At 39.7% G+C, this 20427-nt stretch overlaps 1 protein-coding gene across 4 annotated transcripts in view; it reads left to right on the top strand.

The window, feature by feature from the left end:
- ip6k1 (inositol hexakisphosphate kinase 1) overlaps positions 1 to 20427 on the top strand; it is an 89557-nt gene that overhangs the window by 63716 nt on the left and 5414 nt on the right. For all 4 annotated transcript variants that reach the window (XM_069936880.1, XM_069936878.1, XM_069936879.1 and 1 more), the window contains 2 exons: positions 2079 to 2260; positions 15343 to 15518. In XM_069936880.1, coding sequence (XP_069792981.1) covers positions 2079 to 2260; positions 15343 to 15518 — 358 coding nt within the window. The remainder of the gene's footprint in view (positions 1 to 2078; positions 2261 to 15342; positions 15519 to 20427) is intronic.

The following is a 20427-nucleotide window of genomic DNA, read 5'->3' as shown; positions in this document are numbered from 1 at the left end:
CTCTGAAGAACAGGAAAATCTGGCCTGTTTTCATTTGCTAATTATACATCCTGCATTCCAGAATAGATGATTGGATAGTGTGCAGAGGTGGGACTAATTATTTACTTATCCCCGCCACTGAAAAAGCTGAAGTAGATCATGCTACTTACAACCTCCTTTGAAGAAGACCGCAGAGCCCACCTCACTGTCAAAAGGCAAAGGAGGAAAACCCAACACCCAACCCCAACCAACCAATTTTCCCCTGCAGCCGCTGCAACCGTGTCTGCCTGTCCCGCATCGGATTTGTCAGCCACAAACGAGCCTGCAGCTGACGTGGAGTTTACCCCTCCATAAATCTTCGTCCGCGAAGCCAAGCCAAAGAAAATGTTCTGATATGAGCTCATTGACTTAAAAGTTGAATCCAGGGTAACCCTAAAGCAACCAAAGTTTGCAGGAGACTGCCAGTGGTGTGCAGTATCTGTGTGAGGTTTTTGGATTTTAAAAGAAAATGTACATTCACCATGGTAACAAGCCTTTTTGTCCCACAAACCTGTATTGCCCAAATACATCAATTCACCTCTTAACCCTGTATGCTTTTGGAGAGTGGGAGGAAATGAGGAGAGCGAACAAACTCAACAATGCTGGATTTGAACCCAGGTAACTGGCACTGTTATCGCATTGCATTAACCATGCTGCAGCTGTGCCACTAACACGACATATGTATGCAGTGTCACAAAAATGACTTGTGATTGTCCTTACATTCAGCACTATTCAATAGTTATGTAACTCCCCAGTAGCAGATTCTTCATGATTGGCTGGAAGTATTTGTAGCTTTTCTGTCATTTATAAGAAGTTTAAGGCAATTGGTTTTCAATGCAACATGTATTCATGTCTTAAGGAATATTGTTCCAGTATGGAGAGAGGGCTTCCAGTCTGTCCCTCACCAACACTTTGCTTTGTGCCCTTTAAAAAAAATGCTTGAGACTGGGCTGAGGTTTGAGAGGGATTCCTGAGCCCTTTTATGGAAGATTGTTGGACTCTGCTTCAGACTAATCACGTAGATGCATTTAACCAATGAAAATTAGCATATGGAGGAAACCATTAAAGATCCTCTCCTCAAACACCGCTTATGCCAGTTGGGGCAGTATGTGTTTTAGCCACAAGAACTTCTTCACTTTCAGTACAGAGAAATCCCAGCTGTTGGGAAAGCAGTCTCCCACCTTGATAATGGGTTTGAGAATTTGGGGGTAACAGGAGTGTTCCAGAAAGTGAATCTTCAGCAGGTGCCAAAATTAAGCCTTCTGGTACATCTTGATTGTTCACAGAGACTACTCATGAAGGCTACAGAATATCTGGTTTAAAGAACAGGATCCCGAGAGTGGTGGCCTGAACAACTAGAAGAATGAAGGTGTCATTCTGAATTCTGTTCAAGATTGTGTATTATATTCCTATGTGTGGGGGGAGGGGGGGCGTTAAGAGGATGACTTGGTATATATGGCACCATTTACTGTCACGTGAAGGTAACTGAAACCTTAGGCAAACATTTGAAGAAATTAAATTGCCACAGCATACAATTGTGTTGATATTAGCAAAACACGAATCACAAGGACTGTATGGATGGAGGCCTCTTGCAATGAGTGCAAGTCATTTCATTCCTTTTGCCTTGGCACAGTCAATAGAAACAGATTATTACTTAATGGCAAGGCTTGTATTATAAAGTAAATGGTGTCCAGATCATTGAGTCTGACTTTTAGCTTGGTAGTAAGGTTGCATATTCCTCACTGGGTTTATGTCAATCCTGCTAGTGTTGTAAGCTGGTTGTTTTATACATCTAATATTATGTGCCAGTGCTGTAATCGAGATTTCATTGTAAAATATTTTAAACTTTTGGAGCAATGAATGTGCAACTGCTGACAAACCACTTTTAGAATATTGGCATTTCTCATCTAATTGAAGTATTGGGTTATGTTGTGATTACATTTAGATCAATGTGTCTAGAAAGGCACCAGCCCTAGCTTAAATGTGTATAACTGTATGTTAGTTCAATGAATGGCCTCTTCCCAAATCATTATATCCCTCACTGTCTGGTTTTCCCATAGCTCTCAGGAGATGAAGAGTCCAAGGATGGAGTTGCAGATTTCGTCCGACATTCCCTTCCAGATGCTGGATAGCAACAGTACACTGATTTCAGAGAAGATCAGCTTCAACCCTTGGAGTTTACGCTGCCACAAACAGCAACTGAGTCGCATGCGCTCTGACTCAAAGGACCGTAAACTGTACAGTATCCTCAGACACCCATGTGTAATGTGCTAGAGTTAATGATATCCTGGTTACTCTTCCATACTATGATTTGCTAGGAATTAAAATGGGTTTGCAGTACCTCAAAAGGACGGATCAGAAAGACCCTCTTCATCAACATCTGAACACACTTAAAAGTACAGTTGCAACAATCCCAATGATAATACAGTACAGCTCCGATTATCCGAAATGGTTGGCGCCAGGAGCCCGAGGTCCACTGTGTTGCTGCTGGCACCGGGAGCCTGGTGTTCCCGGTCAGCTCAGCTCAAAAATTTTTTTTGGAAAACTGAGCATTTCAGAGAATCAGATTTCGGTTAATCAGGGGTTGTTTGCATTAATGTACTGCCCATTAAATGGAGATGTCAACAGGCTAGAGCCAAGGGCGGGTTGGGACTAGGAGCCAAGGGCGGGTTGGGACTAGGAGCCAAGGGCGGGTTGGGACTAGGAGCCAAGGGCGGGTTGGGACTAGGAGCCAAGGGCGGGTTGGGACTAGGAACCAAAGCCTTGGAGAACAAGATTGGTTTGGGTTTTTAAGGAAGTGAAAGGAGTTGATGGCTGCCATTTCACAAGAGGGAAGTTGTAAGAAAGAAATCATTGAGAAAGAGTGTGGATGGGAGAGTGTTGCTCAACTGGAGGAGTTTACTCTTAGAGAAATGAGTGATGAAAGGATTATGGGAGAGCTGAGCAGATCAACAAGGGTGGGTGATTGACATCAACCAGGCTGTGGTTTGGGGTGAAAAAGTGAACAGCTTTTTGGATATTGAAACTCTGGAGGATAGGAGGCTAGTTGAGAATATTTTGGAATTGCGGCATCTGGAAATAACTTTTTAAAAAATGAAATTTCAAATGAGGGGAGGTGAATGATATTGCAGAGATGTTACTTATCATTACTTCTTTTGAAATTCATATTACAGTACAACACAAGATTGCAAGCTGATAGTCTGTGGAAATGGAGAGAGGTTTGAGATCAGTTCTGACATCTGCAAGTTGGGATATAAGCTGATCTTTTTACTTTTTTCTTATAAAACTGTATTTCCATCTTGTCAAAGTTAAGAATTCAGTCTCATGGATGTTCTGATGCAGCTAGTCATAGGGGAGCAGTTTTATACTGGGAGTTCAGGACAAATACCTGGGGCTTCTCGGTATTTATCTGCATAACATGTCAAGTTCTCAGATACTTCTGTCAATGTGTGGGGAAGTCTCCTTTCCACTGTATCTTATCTGATCCATCACTTCATTTTGTTTTTCATTTGCACTCCTTTCAGGGCATTGCAAAAGTCCTTTTAAAACTTGAATATTATAAGGAAACAGCAGTAGGCAATTCACACAAACTGGTTTAGCGATGGTGATTGACATAAATCCTCTCAAAGAATTCTTTTGTACTCCAATTGCCAGTCTGATTCTCTAGTTCCACACCCAGCTCCATTGTCAAGGTTGAGCATTTAGTTAATTGCTTAGCTGGAGGTTGAAATTCTTTTGCACCATGTGTACTGAAATTAAATCTGTGCCAATTTTGGGAAATCTGCTGCGTCATAATCCTTTATAAAGATTTGAGGGGAGATACTCCAAGCATGTTTTTGTATGGTCTGCTGGCTCTTTTCCAGTTGGCAAATGGATTTGTGTTGCCAGTGTGTCGGCTGCAGTTTGTAGTTGGTTATAAGATGTTGATCTTTGGCAACAATGAATTGGAGCTTTGCTTGTATATAAAATAATGGTTTAATTTGAACACAACCCAACCCCAAGTCTTTTTTTCCGAATGCATCTTTTATCCTCTTGCCCTTTTTAGACAAAACTCTGCATGGGGTAAATAGGATATAAACAGGAAGTCAGCATTGGTTTATTTTTAGCAAATTTTGCATTCAAGCTACAAGTCAAATTTGTGCAGTCAAGGTAATTTGAGGTAGGGTCAGAAAATCTACCCTGGGAAGCCAAACCTAAACCTTCATCAAAACCACCACCTCCAAAATCCAGGGGAGGGTCATCAGAGAGGAGAAATTCAACCAGACCAAGCACAGTAGCTCGGGCGAGACAAGAGCAGGATAGGCAGTGGATGTTGTGCAATGACTAACTTGCCCCTGGACTTGCAAGCCTTTTCCACCATGCAAAAGGCACATTATAAGTGTCAAAGAATCCCAGCCACTTTAGTAGATGAGCACTGTTTCCACAAAACATAAGTGAGCACAGTGATACCACGTTAATTGTTTATTCTCTCTACTGTTACCACTCTGAGGACTTTGTGCCGACAAGCTATAAACTGTACTGAAGCTTCTGTATAGAAACACCCATGGCATCCATCAGGGAGAAAGAAGGCAGCAGGGCCTCAGGAGCATCAGCTTATAAATTTTGGTCAAAGTCGCAGATTATACTGTCCTGGAAATAAAACAACTGGAACCTTTGCCAACAGCATGGACTATTATCCTCACAGGGAGTGCAGCAGTTCAAGAGGCAGCAAGATGAAATTTGTGATGAAAAGCTTATGTGGATATCCTCATCCATGCATGTTTTTTTTTTAAAAACCTTCCAATTCCATACATGGTATTTAAAATGCTTAAAGGAGAGGTATCAGGTAAAATATAACTCAGACCACTAGAAAATATTATATTTGCCTAAAAGCTTGGACATTAGAGAGTCCAAAAGATTAAGGTGGAGAGGTTTTAGAAGATAATGGCAGAATTTGGAGTGAGAAAGTAGATAGTTGAAGACACTGGAATTAACAGATGCGGGCACAACAAAAAATGAACTGCAAGTTTTCCCTTTGGAGACTGCCTGCCTCTTGTGTTCTGTGCATGTGAAGTTTGAAAAGAAAGTAAAGTTTATTTAGGAGTGGTACAATTAACATAGCAGTTAGTCCAACACTATTATGGCACCATGACCCGGGTTCAAATTCACCTTTCTCTGAGGAGTTTGTAAGTTCTCCCTCTTAGTAGGTTAATTGGTCACATGGGTGTATTTGGGCGGCTCGGGCTCATGGGCAAGAAGGGTTTGCTATATTTCTAAATTTGTTTACAATCTCTAAAGCTCATCCATTGTTTCCATTTACTTAGTACAGCCTGTTTAAGCCTTCAAAATTCATCGTTGGCTGGTCCAGGACACAATAAAATGGTTATTATGCTGTTACGTTAAAGGAAAATCTTTATCACCCCATAGTTGCATCTGCCTTGTTTTCATTGGGAAGCAATTAAAAGGAATGGTAACTTCAGCATTCACATGACAGTGCACAACACCTTTTTTCAGACAAGTACATGGGGCTTATCACTTCATCCTGGGATTCAATGGTGAAATAAAGGCTTGCTAGGGAAAACTTGAATCCAGCAGAAGTTTGGACTCGTGGAAATCAATGGAACTACTGGGATTATTTTTTTTTAATTAGACAGTATTACAGCACAGAAACAGGCTCTTTGCCCCAGCTTGTCCATGCCAACTAAGTTGACCCCCTCCCATTTGCCTGCATTCTGCCCTTATTCCACTTGTGTAGCTGTCTGTATAAATTTTAAACATTACAATATTGTTTTTCATTTAATGTTTTAAATAGTTCAGCATTCTGGGATATTTTTAACATTTTTTTATTTTTAATTTTTCAAGTATTTTTGGAAATCAGACATTTAAAACATTTTAGCTATTAGAAGAGCTGAGGATGAGGATTTGTCCAATGACTTCATCACTGCACTGCTAGAATTCTTGCCACTGAGTTCCAGCTTATTTCAGACCACCAAAATTTGGCTTCTGTGGAATGTGGGAAGTTCAGGTGGTGATTCCAAGTGATGGACAGAAATACTCCATGAGTACCTTTTCATCCCTTTCTATTGGGATTTCCAGATATTATTCAAGGAGCAAAGGTATTGGCTCATCAGCTGAGGAAATTGTTACTAGGTTTTCCTGCACTTGTTTTACCTAATGTTGGGAGACTGCATGGGTTAGAATCCTAGAACACTGCAGCACCAAAACAGGCCATTTGGCCTTTCTAGTCTGTACTGAAACAACATTCCGCTAGTTCCACTGCACTGACCTGCACCCATTACATAACCGTCCAGACCCGTCCCATCCATGTATCTATCCAATCTATTAAAACTTAAGAGTGAGCTTATATTTACCATGTCAGATTGCAGCTCAAAAACTCCCACCATTCTCTGATTGAAGAAGTTCTCCTTAATGTTCCCCTTAAACCTTTCTCCTTTTACCCTAAAGCCATGTCCTCTTGTATTTATCTCTCCTAATCTAAGTGGAAAGAGCCTACTCCCATTTATTCTGTCTATACCCCTTATAATTTTGTAAACCTTTGTCAAATCTCCCTTCATTTCTTCTACACTCTGAGGAATAAAGTCTTAAACTGTTTAAGCTTTCCCTGTAACTCAACTCCTGAAGACCCGGCAACATCCTCAAATATTTCTGCACTCTTTCACTCTTACTGATATCCTTCTTGAAATTTGGTGACTAGAACTGCACACAATACTCCAAATTTGGCCTCACCAGTGTCTTTTACAACCTCACCACAACATCCCAACTCCTGTACTCAATACTTTGATTTATGAAGGTCAAGATACCAAAAGCTTTCTTTGTAACCCTATCTACCAGTGACATCACTTTCAGGGAATTGTGTTTCTGTATTCCCAAATCCTTTTGTTCCTCTGCACTCCTCAGTGCCCTACCATTTCCTATGAATGTCTACCTTGGTTGTCCTTCCAAAATGCAACACCTCACCCTTATCTGCATTAAATTTTATCTGCCATTTTCTGACCCTTTTTTTTCCAGTTGACCAGATCCCTCTGCAGGCTTTGAAAGCCTTCCTCCCTGTCCACAATGCCTCCAATCTTGGTGTCATCAGCAAACGTGAAGGATTAATGGGGAAACTTCAGTATACTTCACTCCATACCAGAGCTCGATCAGACTTCCATGATCAAACAATGTGTTTTTTTATTAATTTTTTATTTTTCACACCATAAATCACAATAGCCATGATATACACTTTTTCTTTTCCACACATTTACAGTGACTTTTTCTCCCTCCCCCCTCCCTCCTCCCAAGCCACCCCCCCACCCCCCCCCCCCTCATCCATTTTAGGTATACAATCTAGGTTGCATTAATTCAGTCAGACAATGTTGTCATTCAACAAAAATACACCAGAAATTCTACTGAGTCCATTCTTTTCTTCTCCTGCCATCAACTTAGGTAATGTTTGTTCCCGGTAGGTTTTCGCTATTGTATTTAATGTAAGGCTCCCATACTTGTTCGAATATTTCAATATTATTTCTTAAACTATATGTTATTTTTTCTAATGGAATACATTTATTCATTTCTATATACCATTGTTGTATTTTCAAATTATCTTCCAATTTCCAGGTTGACATAATACATTTTTTTGCTACGGCTAGGGCTATCTTGACAAATCTTTTTTGTGCATCTTCCAAGTCAATTCCAAATTCTTTATTTTTTATGTTACTTAGGAGAAAGATCTCTGGATTCTTTGGTATATTGTTTTCTGTTATTTTATTTAATATCTGATTGAGATCATCCCAAAATTTTTCTACTCTCTCACATGTCCAGATTGCATGAATTGTTGTTCCCCTTTCTTTTTTACATCGAAAACATCTATCAGATACTGTTGGGTCCCATTTATTTAACTTTTGCGGTGTAATGTATAGTCTGTGTAACCAATTATATTGTATCATACGCAGCCTCGTATTTATTGTATTTCTCATTGTTCCAGAACATAATTTCTCCCATGTTTCCTTTTTTATCTTTATATTTAAATCTTGTTCCCATTTTTGTTTAGTTTTACCATTTGTTTCCTCATTCTCCTTTTCTTGCAGTTTGATATACATATTTGTGATAAATCTTTTGATTAACATTGTATCTGTAATCACATATTCAAGGTTACTTCCCTCTGGTAAACTCAAATTGCTTCCTAATTTATCTTTCAAGTAGGATCTCAGTTGGTAATATGCCAGCGCTGTATCTCCAGTTATATTGTACTTATCTCTCATTTGTTCAAAGGATAAGAATCTACTTCCTGAAAAACAATTTTCTATTCTTTTAATCCCTTTTTTTTCCCATTTTCTAAAGGAAAGGTTGTCTATTGTAAAAGGGAGTAGCTTATTTTGCGTCAATATTAGTTTTGGTATTTGATAATTTATTTTATTTCTTTCTACATGAATCTTCTTCCATATATTGAGGAGATGGTGTAATACTGGAGAAGTTCTATGTTGTACCAATTTTTCGTCCCATTTATATAATATGTGTTCAGGTATCTTTTCCCCTATTTTATCTAATTCTAGTCTCGTCCAGTCTGGTTTTTCCCTTGTTTGATAAAAATCTGATAGGTACCTTAATTGTGCGGCTCTATAATAATTTTTGAAGTTTGGCAATTGTAATCCTCCTTGTTTATACCATTCTGTTAATTTATCTAGTGCTATCCTCGGTTTCCCCCCTCTCCATAAAAATCTCCTTATTATTTTCTTTAACTCTTAGAAGAATTTTCTGTCAGTTGTATTGGCAATGCCTGAAATAAGTATAGTATCCTTGGAAAAATGTTCATTTTAATACAGTTTATCCTTCCTATCAGTGTTAGTGGTAGCTCTTTCCAATGCTCTAAATCGTCCTGTAATTTTTTCATTAGTGGATTGTAATTGAGTTTATATAATTGGCCTAGATTTTTGTTTATTTGCACACCTAGGTATCTTATTGCCTGCATTTGCCATCTGAATGGGGATTCCTCCTTAAATTTAGAGAAATCCGCGTTATTCATAGGCATTGCTTCACTTTTATTTACGTTTATCTTGTATCCCGACACTTCTCCATATTCCTTCAATTTCTTATATAGTTCTTTTATTGATAGTTCTGGTTCTGTTAAGTACACTATCACATCATCCGCAAATAGACTGATTTTATATTCCCTGTCTTTTATTTTTATTCCTTTTATATTATTATCTATTCTTATCGATTCTGCTAGTGGTTCTATAGCTAGCGCAAACAATAATGGTGATAGTGGGCATCCCTGCCGCGTTGACCTGCTTAAGTTAAATTGCTTTGATACATGTCCATTTACTGTCACTTTCGCTAACGGTCCCTCATATAATGCTTTAATCCAATTAATATACTTCTCCGGTAAACTGAATTTTTGCAATACTTTGAACAAGTAATTCCATTCTACTCTGTCGAAGGCCTTCTCTGCGTCTAAAGCAACTGCTACTGCCGGTGCTTTATTTCCTTCTACTGCATGAATTAAGTTAATAAATTTACAAATATTGTCTGTTGTGCGTCTTTTTTTGATAAATCCAGTTTGGTCTAAATTTACCATTTTCGGTACCTGTTCTGCTAATCTGTTTGCTAATAGTTTAGTTATTATCTTATAATCTGTGTTTAGCAGAGATATTGGTCTATATGACGCTGGTGAGAGTGGATCTTTCCCTTGTTTTAGTATCACTGTAATTATTGCTGTTTTACATGAATCTGGTAAGTTTTGTGTCTCATCAATCTGGTTGATTACATCCAGGAGGGGCGGTATTATTAGATCTTTAAATGTTTTGTAGAATTCTATTGGGAGTCCATCCTCTCCTGGTGTCTTATTATTTGGTAAATTTTTTATTATCTCTTGTATTTCTTCTGTTCCAAATGGTTCTGTTAATTTATTTTGTTCCTCTATTTGTAGTTTTGGTAGTTCAATTTTAGTCAAAAATTCATCTATTTTCCCTTCTTTCCCTTCGTTTTCAGTTCGGTATAATTGTTCATAGAATTCTCTGAAGTTTTCCTTAATTTCTTTTGGATTATATGTAATTTGTTTGTCTTTTTTCCTTGTTGCCAATACCATTTTCTTAGTTTGCTCTGTCTTAAGCTGCCATGCTAAGATTTTGTGTGTTTTTTCACCTAGTTCATAATATTTCTGTTTTGTCTTCATTATATTCTTCTCCACCATATATGTTTGTAATGTTTCATATTTTATTTTTTTATCCGCCAATTCTCTTCTTTTGGTTGTATCTTCCTTTATTGCTAATTTTTTTTCTATGTTTATTATTTCCCTTTCCAACTGCTCTGTTTCCTGATTATAGTTCTTCTTCATCTTGGTTGCATAACTTATTATTTGTCCTCTAATGAATGCTTTCATTGCGTCCCATAGTATAAACTTATCTTCCACTGATTCCGTATTTACTTCAAAGTACATTTTTAATTGTTTTTCAATAAATTCTCTAAAATCCTGTCTTTTAAGTAGCATGGGGTTTAATCTCCATCTATACATTCTTGGAGGGATGTCCTCTAGCTCTATTGCCAATAACAGGGGTGAGTGGTCCGATAATAGTCTAGCTTTATATTCTGTTTTCCTAACTCTCCCTTGAATGTGGGCTGATAACAGGAATAGGTCTATCCTTGAGTATGTTTTATGTCTAGTCGAGTAGTATGAGTATTCCTTTTCTTTTGGGTTTTGTTTCCTCCATATGTCCACAAGTTTCATTTCTTGCATTGATTTAATTATAAATTTGGTTACTTTGTTCTTCCTGTTAATTTTTTTCCCCGTTTTATCCATATTTGGATCCAAATTCAGATTGAAATCCCCTCCTATTAGTATGTTCCCTTGCGTATTAGCTACCTTCAAAAAGATATCTTGCATAAACTTTTGATCTTCTTCGTTAGGTGAATATATATTAAGTAGATTCCAAAGCTCCGAATATATCTGACATTTTATCATAACATATCTCCCTGCTGGATCTATTATTTCCTCTTCTATTTTAAATGGCACATTTTTGCTAATTAATATAGCCACTCCTCTTGCTTTTGAATTATACGATGCTGCTGTTACATGTCCTACCCAATCTCTCTTTAATTTCTTGTGCTCCAATCAGTTAAGTGTGTTTCTTGGACAAATGCTATATCTATTTTTTCCTTTTTCAGTAAATTTAGTAGTTTCTTCCTTTTAATTTGGTTATGTATTCCATTAAAATTTAGAGTCATATAGTTCAGCGTAGCCATTTTATATTTTGTTTATCTTCTCTTTCCGTTTTTCCATCATTACCTTTCCTCCTTTTCCATTTCTGTTTTCTTATTTTCAACTCTTTACCAGACAACATTCCTACAACATCCAACATTTTCCTTATTCTCCTATTTCTATCTTCTTTATCCCCAACCTCCCCTTCCCCTCCTGAGTTGTCCTTTATCCCTTGTCGGACAACCACATCTCCCCTCTCCATTTGGATTTACGAATCCACTCGCAAGCGTCAACTGATTTTGCAGTGACCGCTCTTTTCCCCCACCCAGCCCCCCCCAGAAAAGATTTCACTTTTTATATGTCACAAAGGTCACTCTTTTAATTCCCTCCTTATTCTCTCTATTCCATTACCTTCCCTTATTAATTCTTGTCTATACTATCTATGTTTTCCTCTAATTACAGATACTTTCACGTATGCCCATTGTCTCTATTCACTCTTATACCTCTTTACCCGCATACATATCAATCGTGGTCATTTTTACCCTCATTACCCGTCTTCATCCCTCAGTCTATTTTTGTCTTTACCCACATACATATCAATCGTGATCATTTTTGCTCTCATTACCCGTCTTCATCCCTCAGTCTATTTTTGTATTTGTTCTGCAAATTTTCGTGCTTCTTCTGGATCCAAGAACAGTCTGTTTTGTTGTCCTGGAATAAATATTTTCAATACCGCAGGATGCTTCAGTGTAAATTTATATCCTTTCTTCCATAAAATCGCTTTTGCTGTATTGAACTCTTTTCTCTTCTTTAGGAGTTCAAAGCTTATATCTGGATAAATGAAGATTTTTTGCCCTTTATACTCCAGTGGTTTGTTGCCCTCTCTTACTTTTTCCATTGTCTTCTCCAGTACCTTTTCTCTTGTAGTATATCTTAGGAATTTTACTACAATAGATCTTGGTTTTTGTTGTGGTTGTGGTTTAGGGGCCAATGCTCTATGTGCCCTTTCTATTTCCATTTCTTGCTGTAGTTCTGGACATCCTAGGGCCTTAGGGATCCATTCTTTTATAAACTCCCTCATATTCTTGCCTTCTTCATCTTCCCTAAGGCCCACTATCTTTATGTTATTTCTTCTGTTATAATTTTCCATTATATCTATTTTTTGGGCTAGTAATTCTTGTGTCTCTTTAGTTTTTTTATTAGATTCTTCCAATTTCTTTTTTAAGTCTTCTACCTCCATTTCTGCTGCTACTGCCCGTTCTTCCATCTTGTCCATTTTTTTCCCCATTTCTGTTAAGGTCATATCCATTTTATTTATTTTCTTTTCTGTGTTGTTTATTCTTTTTCTTAAATCATTGAATTTCTGTGTTTGCCATTCTTTAAATGACTCCATGTATCCTCTAACAAGAGCAAGTATATCCTTTACCTTGCCTTTCCCTTTATCTATTTCACTGTATTCTTCCTCTTCTTCTTCCTCTGGGTTGGCCATCTGTTGTTTCTTTGATGCCCTTTCCTCCTCTTCTTTCTTGTTTCCATTGTCTTCTGTGGTCTCTTCTTGCTGCAGGTGTTCTGCAGCTGTCGTTGCCGGCTGTGGAGATCGACTCCCCAGCTGGTCCCCCCTCCCGTCGGTGTGTTTTTTTTCATGCACGGTTGCGCACTTTTACTCGGCTCTGTGAGCCATTGTTGTAGTTCTTTTTCTACCGACCTGAGGTAGTGGGGTCCTCTCTCCACAGCGGGCATCTTCGGACAGGTAAGGCCTTCACCTTTTTCCTCCGTTGTCTTCTCTTCCTCTCTTCTTTCCGTTGATTTTGATTTTTCTCCTTTTGTCTCCATCTTCTTTCCACCTTTATACTCACTTTTCTTTAACTTGTATTTCTGTGCCTTTGTATTTTCTCTTGTTTTTCCTGACTTTTCTGGAGAGGGCTGGAGTTCACCGTCCGGCCACTACTCCATCACGTGACTCCTCTCCGATCAAACAATGTGTTGATGCATAGTGAGTTCTGCAGTTGAGTTCCATGTCATTGTAGTGTTTAAAAGAATGGCTTCACACTTAGTACCCTTCAAAGATTCTCAACCACCCTGCTCCAACATTCAAAATGTAGACACTTCCCATATCTTAATGTTTGGTAATATTTTGAGTTAAATACCAGTTTTTGCTTGACAGACAGGCTTGGTGAATTGGATGTTTATAGTTACATAAATTCCAAGTGGGACCAATTTTAATTGATTCAATAATTCCCAAATTCTTGGATTTTGGTCCATTTTTAAAAACTGTTTTAACACTTGCATCATTGCAATTGCTGAAATCCTCTGTGGTTTAGTTTACCTCTGACGTGGGGTGGGGAGGTGGGGGGTGGTTGAGGAACATTCCTCTCATGCCCTCGGCATGCAAACTCTGTAGGTCACAGCAAATGCTGAGATGTACTGATAAATTTCAGACACTCATGAATGCACGTTGTTATCTTTCCACCCCACCCTCCACGTCCACCGAGCCCTGTTCTTGACTTATCTCTCCTGTCTCCAGAATAGTAAAAGGAAACAGAGCAGTGTTTTAAATTGCATTAAAATGGTGGGTATGAGCACCGGTGCAAAGATGTCAGAATCCTTGGGGGAAGAATGAGTAAAAAATGTTTTAAACTATTGCAGTATTATTGGCCAACACTGATATAATCCTTGGTTCGTTAGCACTTGCACCAAAGGTAGAGGCTGTAGTGAAGAATAATTTGCAAACATTTCACTTGACATTGACATTAGAAATAGCAGCAAGAGAATTCTTTGCAGTTCAATGTTGTATCTGATCTTGCCTTAGCCTTAACTTGCCTATTCTGCCTCTTCCTCAGAGCTCTCAGTGCCCTGTAGACCAGACCTCTTCCTATTCTAGTGTTAATGCATTCAATAACTCTCCAGGGTAGAGGATTGCAAAACCTGATGGTCAGAGAAGAAATTTCTCAAATGGGCAGCCCCTATTCTGAATCTATGCAAGGCTGCAACTCCTGGTCAAGGTTCCTCCATGAGGGAAGACTTACGGATGTCTTCCTCCAAATCCTGCATGTTTCAATAAGATCACCTTTCATTCTTCAATATCCGAATATGTATAGACTCAATCTTTCCTCATTGTCAGCTCCCTTATTTCAGGAATCAACTTGATGAAACTTCTGATCTGCAAGGTTAGCGCAATGCCTTTACAGCGCTAGTGATTGGGACTGGGTTTCGAATCCTGTGCTCTCTGTAAGGCATTTGTATGTTCTCCCTGTGTCTGTGGGTTTTCCCTGGGGGCTCCAGTTTCCTCCCACTGTTCAAAACATACCAGGGTGTAGGTTAATTGGTATAAATTGGGCAGAATGGATTCGTGGGCCAAAGTGGTCTGTTACTGTGCTGTATGTATATCCTTTAAAGAAACCAAAATTGTACACTGTATTCCCAACTGCACATTTTGCAGTGTACAGTGAGCATAACTTGACCACGTTCATACTGCATCTCCATTAAAGTAAGGGAGAGCCTTCTGTTTGCCTTCAGGGTTGCTTGTTACACATGTATGCTAAGTTGTTTTTGTGAACCAAGTCTATTTCCTTTTGCAGAGGAGTATTCTTTAATCTTGTACTGGAGACCCCATCCCTTTCTCTACGTTATGGCCCTTGGTGTACAGAAATTTGCCCTTACAGAATTCACAAATCAATACCAAAAAGAAAATTCGCTCTTACAGAATTTGTGAAAGTACAGTATATTAAAAAAACTGCAAACTATTTTTTTTGCATCTTTGTGAAATGGATTCCCCTCATATTCCATATGGTGGAATCTTGCCCATTTGCTTGACTCAGATTCTTTGAAATCTATTATTGTGAAACTTTCAGTATGTCTTGGAAAATGGATTTTTAAAAAGTGTATTTTTTGGTTTTGATCTAACAGTTTAGTTCTTGATGGTCAGGTAAGTTTGTGTATCTTAATAGTTTTGATTTAACTGGAATAGTTTCCAGTTAACTCTTGAGATATCAATTCATGAGTAACCTGACTGAAATACAGATTCAAAGCTTTTTTTGTGGTTAGCAAGCATGATCCTAATGAGATTCTATGGAGATACCATTGTATCTGGATGTGCTCGGAATTCTTTCGTATTCCTGTTGTAGATGTTCCTTGACAAAGTTCCCTCCAAGAGTTTCTTTTGCTGGAGAATGTGGTTCATCACTTTGGGTATCCTTGTATTCTGGATCTGAAGATGGGGACCAGGCAGCATGGAGATGATGCTTCAGAGGAGAAAGCAGCACGGCAGATCAAGAAGTGTGAATTGAGCACGTCGAGTGCACTGGGAGTCAGAGTCTGTGGGATGCAGGTAAGTTACTGATTTAAACATTATTTGAAAATGTTTGCTTCAACCTTCTCAAGCAAAGAATTATTCTGTTTAAATCTGTATTTGAAAGTCAGTGAACAATGTTCTTTTGATTCCAAGAGTTTTCCAAACACACCCAAATTATTATAATTTGAGAGGATCAAAACTGGAGAGAATTTCCCATGCAAACTTAATTTAGAGGTTTAGGAGGAGAGGAAGAGAAAGCCATCCAGTTCCAGCCATTTTCAATGAGGGCCCTAGGGCCACCCCCAGGGGTGGTGGGGGGGGGCACAGCACATTTAAGTAAAAGCCTTGTTTTTTTTCACCTTGCCTAACATTTTCTTTTGTTTTTGTATGTCGTCAGCAGGGGGGAGAAGTATAGAAGAAAACAAAACTTGAATTATTCGCAGGGAAGGGGGCCCATAAACTTGGAGCAGAGTCCTAAGGAGGGATGGGGTCATAGCCAAAAAAAGTTGAGAATGGCTGCTCTATTTTATTGGCTTCATCATTTCACAAAATGGGCACATTTCACACATTTAGCTTCAGGGCCCCAAGAGAACAAAGGGAGCTTAGCTTGCCCATGTAAGTGGAGTCCTTGAGGCTGCTGGGGAAGAAGGTGTGCTGGATGAGGTGCCTCAGAGACTGTTGCTCAACTCTTTGCCATTCTAATTTTACCATAAGGCAATTTAAGATTTATTAACTGAGTGCAAACTTGTCCAAAATGCAGGTTCCACTGAATTAAGTGATTGGAATTTCAGTTCTGACATTCTACTTCTATCAACTTACTTTTCCTGAAATATTGTTGCAAGTAGAATGTCAGAGTTGACACCAATGAAGTGAATCTTTGCTGCACTCCTATCATTTTTGGGTAAGGAGACAAAGCTGGACAAGTACTCCAGGCATCTCAATGAGGTCCTGCTTAACTGTACCAAGGCATTTTTGCTGTCGTTCTCAACCTTTATGCAATAAAGACTAAATACCCATGTTCCTTGGGTTCCTTCAATATCCAAAAATTTGTTTTGACCACAATCATCAATGGCCATAGAAAACCAAAAATTCATCTTTATTTGATTGAAGTCTTTTGCCTAACCTCAGAATGTATACCACGTTCCCTCTCAAATTATACTACATTCCCTCTCAACCTCCCAACCACTAATGTCGACTACGTTCCCCCTCATAGATCCACTGATGTACTCTACATTCCCCTCAACCTCTCACCCACTAATGTCGACTACGTTCCCCCTCATAGATCCACTGATGTACTCTACATTCCCCTCAACCTCTCACCCACTAATGTCGACCTCGTTCGCCCTCACACATCCACTAATGTACTCTACATTCCCCTCAACCTTCCACCCACTAATGTCGACTACGTTTCCCCTCATACATCCACTAATGTACTCTACATTCCCCTCAACCTCTCACCCACTAATGTCGACCTCGTTCGCCCTCATACATCCACTAATGTACTTTACATTCCCCTCAACCTCCCACTCACTAATGTCGACCTCGTTCCCCCTCATACATCCACTAATGTACTCTACATTCCCCTCAACCTTCCACCCACTAATGTCGACTACGTTCCCCCTCATACATCCACTGATGTACTCTACATTCCCCTCAACCTCCCACCCACTGATGCCTACGGCGTTCCCCCATCCTCCACCCACTGATGCCTATGGCGTTCCCCCATCCTCCACCCACTGATGCCTACGGCATTCCCCCATCCTCCACCCACTGATGCCTACGGCGTCCCCCATCCTCCACCCACTGATGCTTATGACAAGATAACCTTTTATTGTTATTGTACAAGTACACATCCTGACAGTGCACACATACATCAAACAAATAAGATTTAAAAACAATACAATATTCAGTGTTTGGCAGTATTCAATTCATGTATGACTCTGGGGTAAAAAAACTGTTTTTAAGTTTGTTTGTCCATTATTTAATGGAGCTAAAACGTCTACCGGAGGGCAGCAGGTCAAACATGATAATCACGGTGGTAAGGGTCTTTCAGGATTTTGACTGCTCTACTAAGGCAGCAAGAGCTGAATAAATCCTCTAAAGAGGGCAGTATGTAGCCGATAATCTTCTGGGCCATATTGATGACCCTCCAAGCAGCTGGAAAACCATGAAGAAATGCAGTAAGCCAGCAAGCACACTCTTGATGGAGCAGCGATAGAATTACATGAGCAACTTCTTCTTCAGTTTGATGTTCCTGAGAATCCTCAGGGCATGAAGTTGTTGTGGTGCCTTTTTAACGACTGGGATGATATTGGTGGCAAAATGTGTACCCAGAAACTTGAAAGCAGTGATTTTTCACACAGTCCCCATTAATATATAATGGGTCTGGAACTATACTGTTCCTTCTGATGTCTATTAAAAGTTCTTTTGTTTTTGAAGCGTTCAAGGCGAGATGGTTCTCTGAACACCACGCTGTCAGTCTTTGGACTTCATCCCTGTAGGCTGTCTCATCTCCTCTTGAAACAAGTTCAATCATAGTTGTGTTGTCCACCAACTTGATGATATTGATAGAATCTGTGGAGGTGCAATCATGGGTACAGAGGATAGGGCCCAATACACACCCTTGTGGGTAGCCAATACTAAGGGTAGAGGAGAGATGAGTGCCAATTTTAACAGTCTGGGAGCGGTTTGTTAGAAAATCCTTAATCCAAGAGACAAATAGATTGAGAACATCCTAATTAAGCAAGTTTTGTAACCAGACTGCCCAGGATGACTATGTTAAAGGCAGAGCTGAAGTCTATAATAAAAGCATCCTCACATAGCACCCTGTGTTTAAGGTGGGTCAGTGCAGTGATGATGGGATCCACTGTAGACTTATTTGCTCTATAGGCAAACTGATATGGATCAAAGGTGGGAGGAAGGCTAACTTTTGTGTTGCAGGACCAGCCTCTCGAAGCACTTCATGATAACCGGTGCAAGTGCTACTGGATGGTAGGTCATTAAGGCTGCTGATAACATTCTTTTTCAGCAATGGGGTTAATAGTGGCAGACTTCAGGCATGGTGGGATATAGGGACAGGTTGAAGATCTTTGAAGACCTCAGAGAGCAGGTATGCACACTTCTTGTCATACCATCAGGGCCAGCAGCTTTCCTTGGATTCACCGCACTGAGCACCCATCTCACATTATACTCCTGCACAATGAGGATGTAGCTGTTGGAGGATGATGAGGGTGTTGTGTTTGCCTCTGCTGCCTTCATGTCAAACAGAGCAAAGAAATTAATCCTCAGCCAGTGTGGCACACCGCTGACTGTCGTTCTTTTGCTGGTTTTATGATTGGTGAAATGTTGGATGCTCTACCGCACTTGCTGTGGATTGTTATTGAGATCCTCTATCTTTCTTATAGGCTGCTTTAGCATCCTTGATGCTTCCCTTCAGGTTGGCTCTAGCGGCACTGTATAGTGCTCTATCGCCAGACCTGAAGACAGTGTTAAGATCCTGGTGTTTTGACCTGGTTCGAGCCATGTACGCCGCCATCTTCCGTTTACTTCATTCCCCCTCAGCCACCCATTGATGTATATTATGTTCCCTCTTGACCTCTCACCCACTAATGTCTTCAACGTCACCATGCCACAGAAGGCATATTAGAAACATTAAGCCAAGGAGAGTCACCCTCTCTGCTATTCTTCTGTTCCTCAGTCCAATATTGACATAACTTTGTTCACACATAAATCTCCATGGTCTACTTTGCTCCAAACATCCTGTCTCATTAATCATTTTAATTATAAGCTCTAACCTGTCAGCATCCTCAGGAATCTCCTCTAATGCTGCAACGTGTTCTATGGTGTGGTGACTACAAATCTGTCTAATGATCAGCTGTGATCTAAATGGTGGCAAAAAAAACCTATCTCCTAGATGAACTCAGCAGGTTGAGAAGTATCAATGGGAGAAAAGGAGCGGTCAATTTTTGGGGTGAGAACCTTTCAATGAGACAGAATGTAGAGGGAAGGTGGCCAGTATATTAGGACAGGGTGAGATGAACCAGGGTGGGGTGACGGATGACTGATAGATGGGGACAGGAGGCAGTTGATTGGCTGATGCAGACCAAGGGAAAGAGAGGCAAGAGAAAAGGGGTCAGGTGAAGGAAGATAATCAACACAGTGAGTTTGCATGTGATTGGTGTGTCTCCAGTTATCTCATTAGTGACAATTCCTCCCTGTTAAATTCTCTGACAAATGTGCCTTTGCCACTATCGAGCGCTATAGTAATGAATGCATGCATATTGAGCTCACTTTCTATGAATGTGTTGGTATTCCACCACTTATTATGTATTCTTTCTGCTTTCTATGTCAACCTCTTAATTATAATTAGGCTAGAACTCTTATTTGCCACTTGGCCTCTCACCCGGTCCATTATTAATTCTTCTTCATTAACTGAACTCCCAGATTTGCTTTCATCAGCAGATGTGTAAAATCCACCTCATTGATACCTACCTCAAAAAGGAAGAGGTCTCGTACCCCATTGTTTATGAATTAGCTGCTTGAACGTGCCATCACTTCCCTCCCACTTCTCCAACTGCACATGAATCTTTCGTTACTAATTTTTGCTTTCTTCCATGGAAGCAATTAATCTTGCCACTTTCCCTTGCATTCCTTAAACACTTCCTTTCCTGATTAATCTGCCTTGAAGACTTTATCAAACGCCTGAACAAGTCTACTTGTGGGGTGCAGACCTTTTTTTATTTGGTGTACTCCTGCCTCTTTCCCCAATTATACATCAATACACATTAGCCCATCTCCAGTTCTCCAACATTATATCTCAAGTCACAGGATTGAATAATGCTAGCCAGAGCCTCCCTTCTTGGCACTGTTACTGGCTATTTGTGGAGTTGCAGCCTTTCACATTTCTGCACGCAAATCACATCATCATCCTTACTTCCTCACTCAA

The sequence above is a fragment of the Narcine bancroftii genome, chromosome 5 (genome assembly GCF_036971445.1).
Source record: "Narcine bancroftii isolate sNarBan1 chromosome 5, sNarBan1.hap1, whole genome shotgun sequence".
Taxonomy (NCBI): Eukaryota; Metazoa; Chordata; class Chondrichthyes; order Torpediniformes; family Narcinidae; genus Narcine; species Narcine bancroftii.
This window is presented reverse-complemented; position numbering and strand designations above follow the sequence as displayed.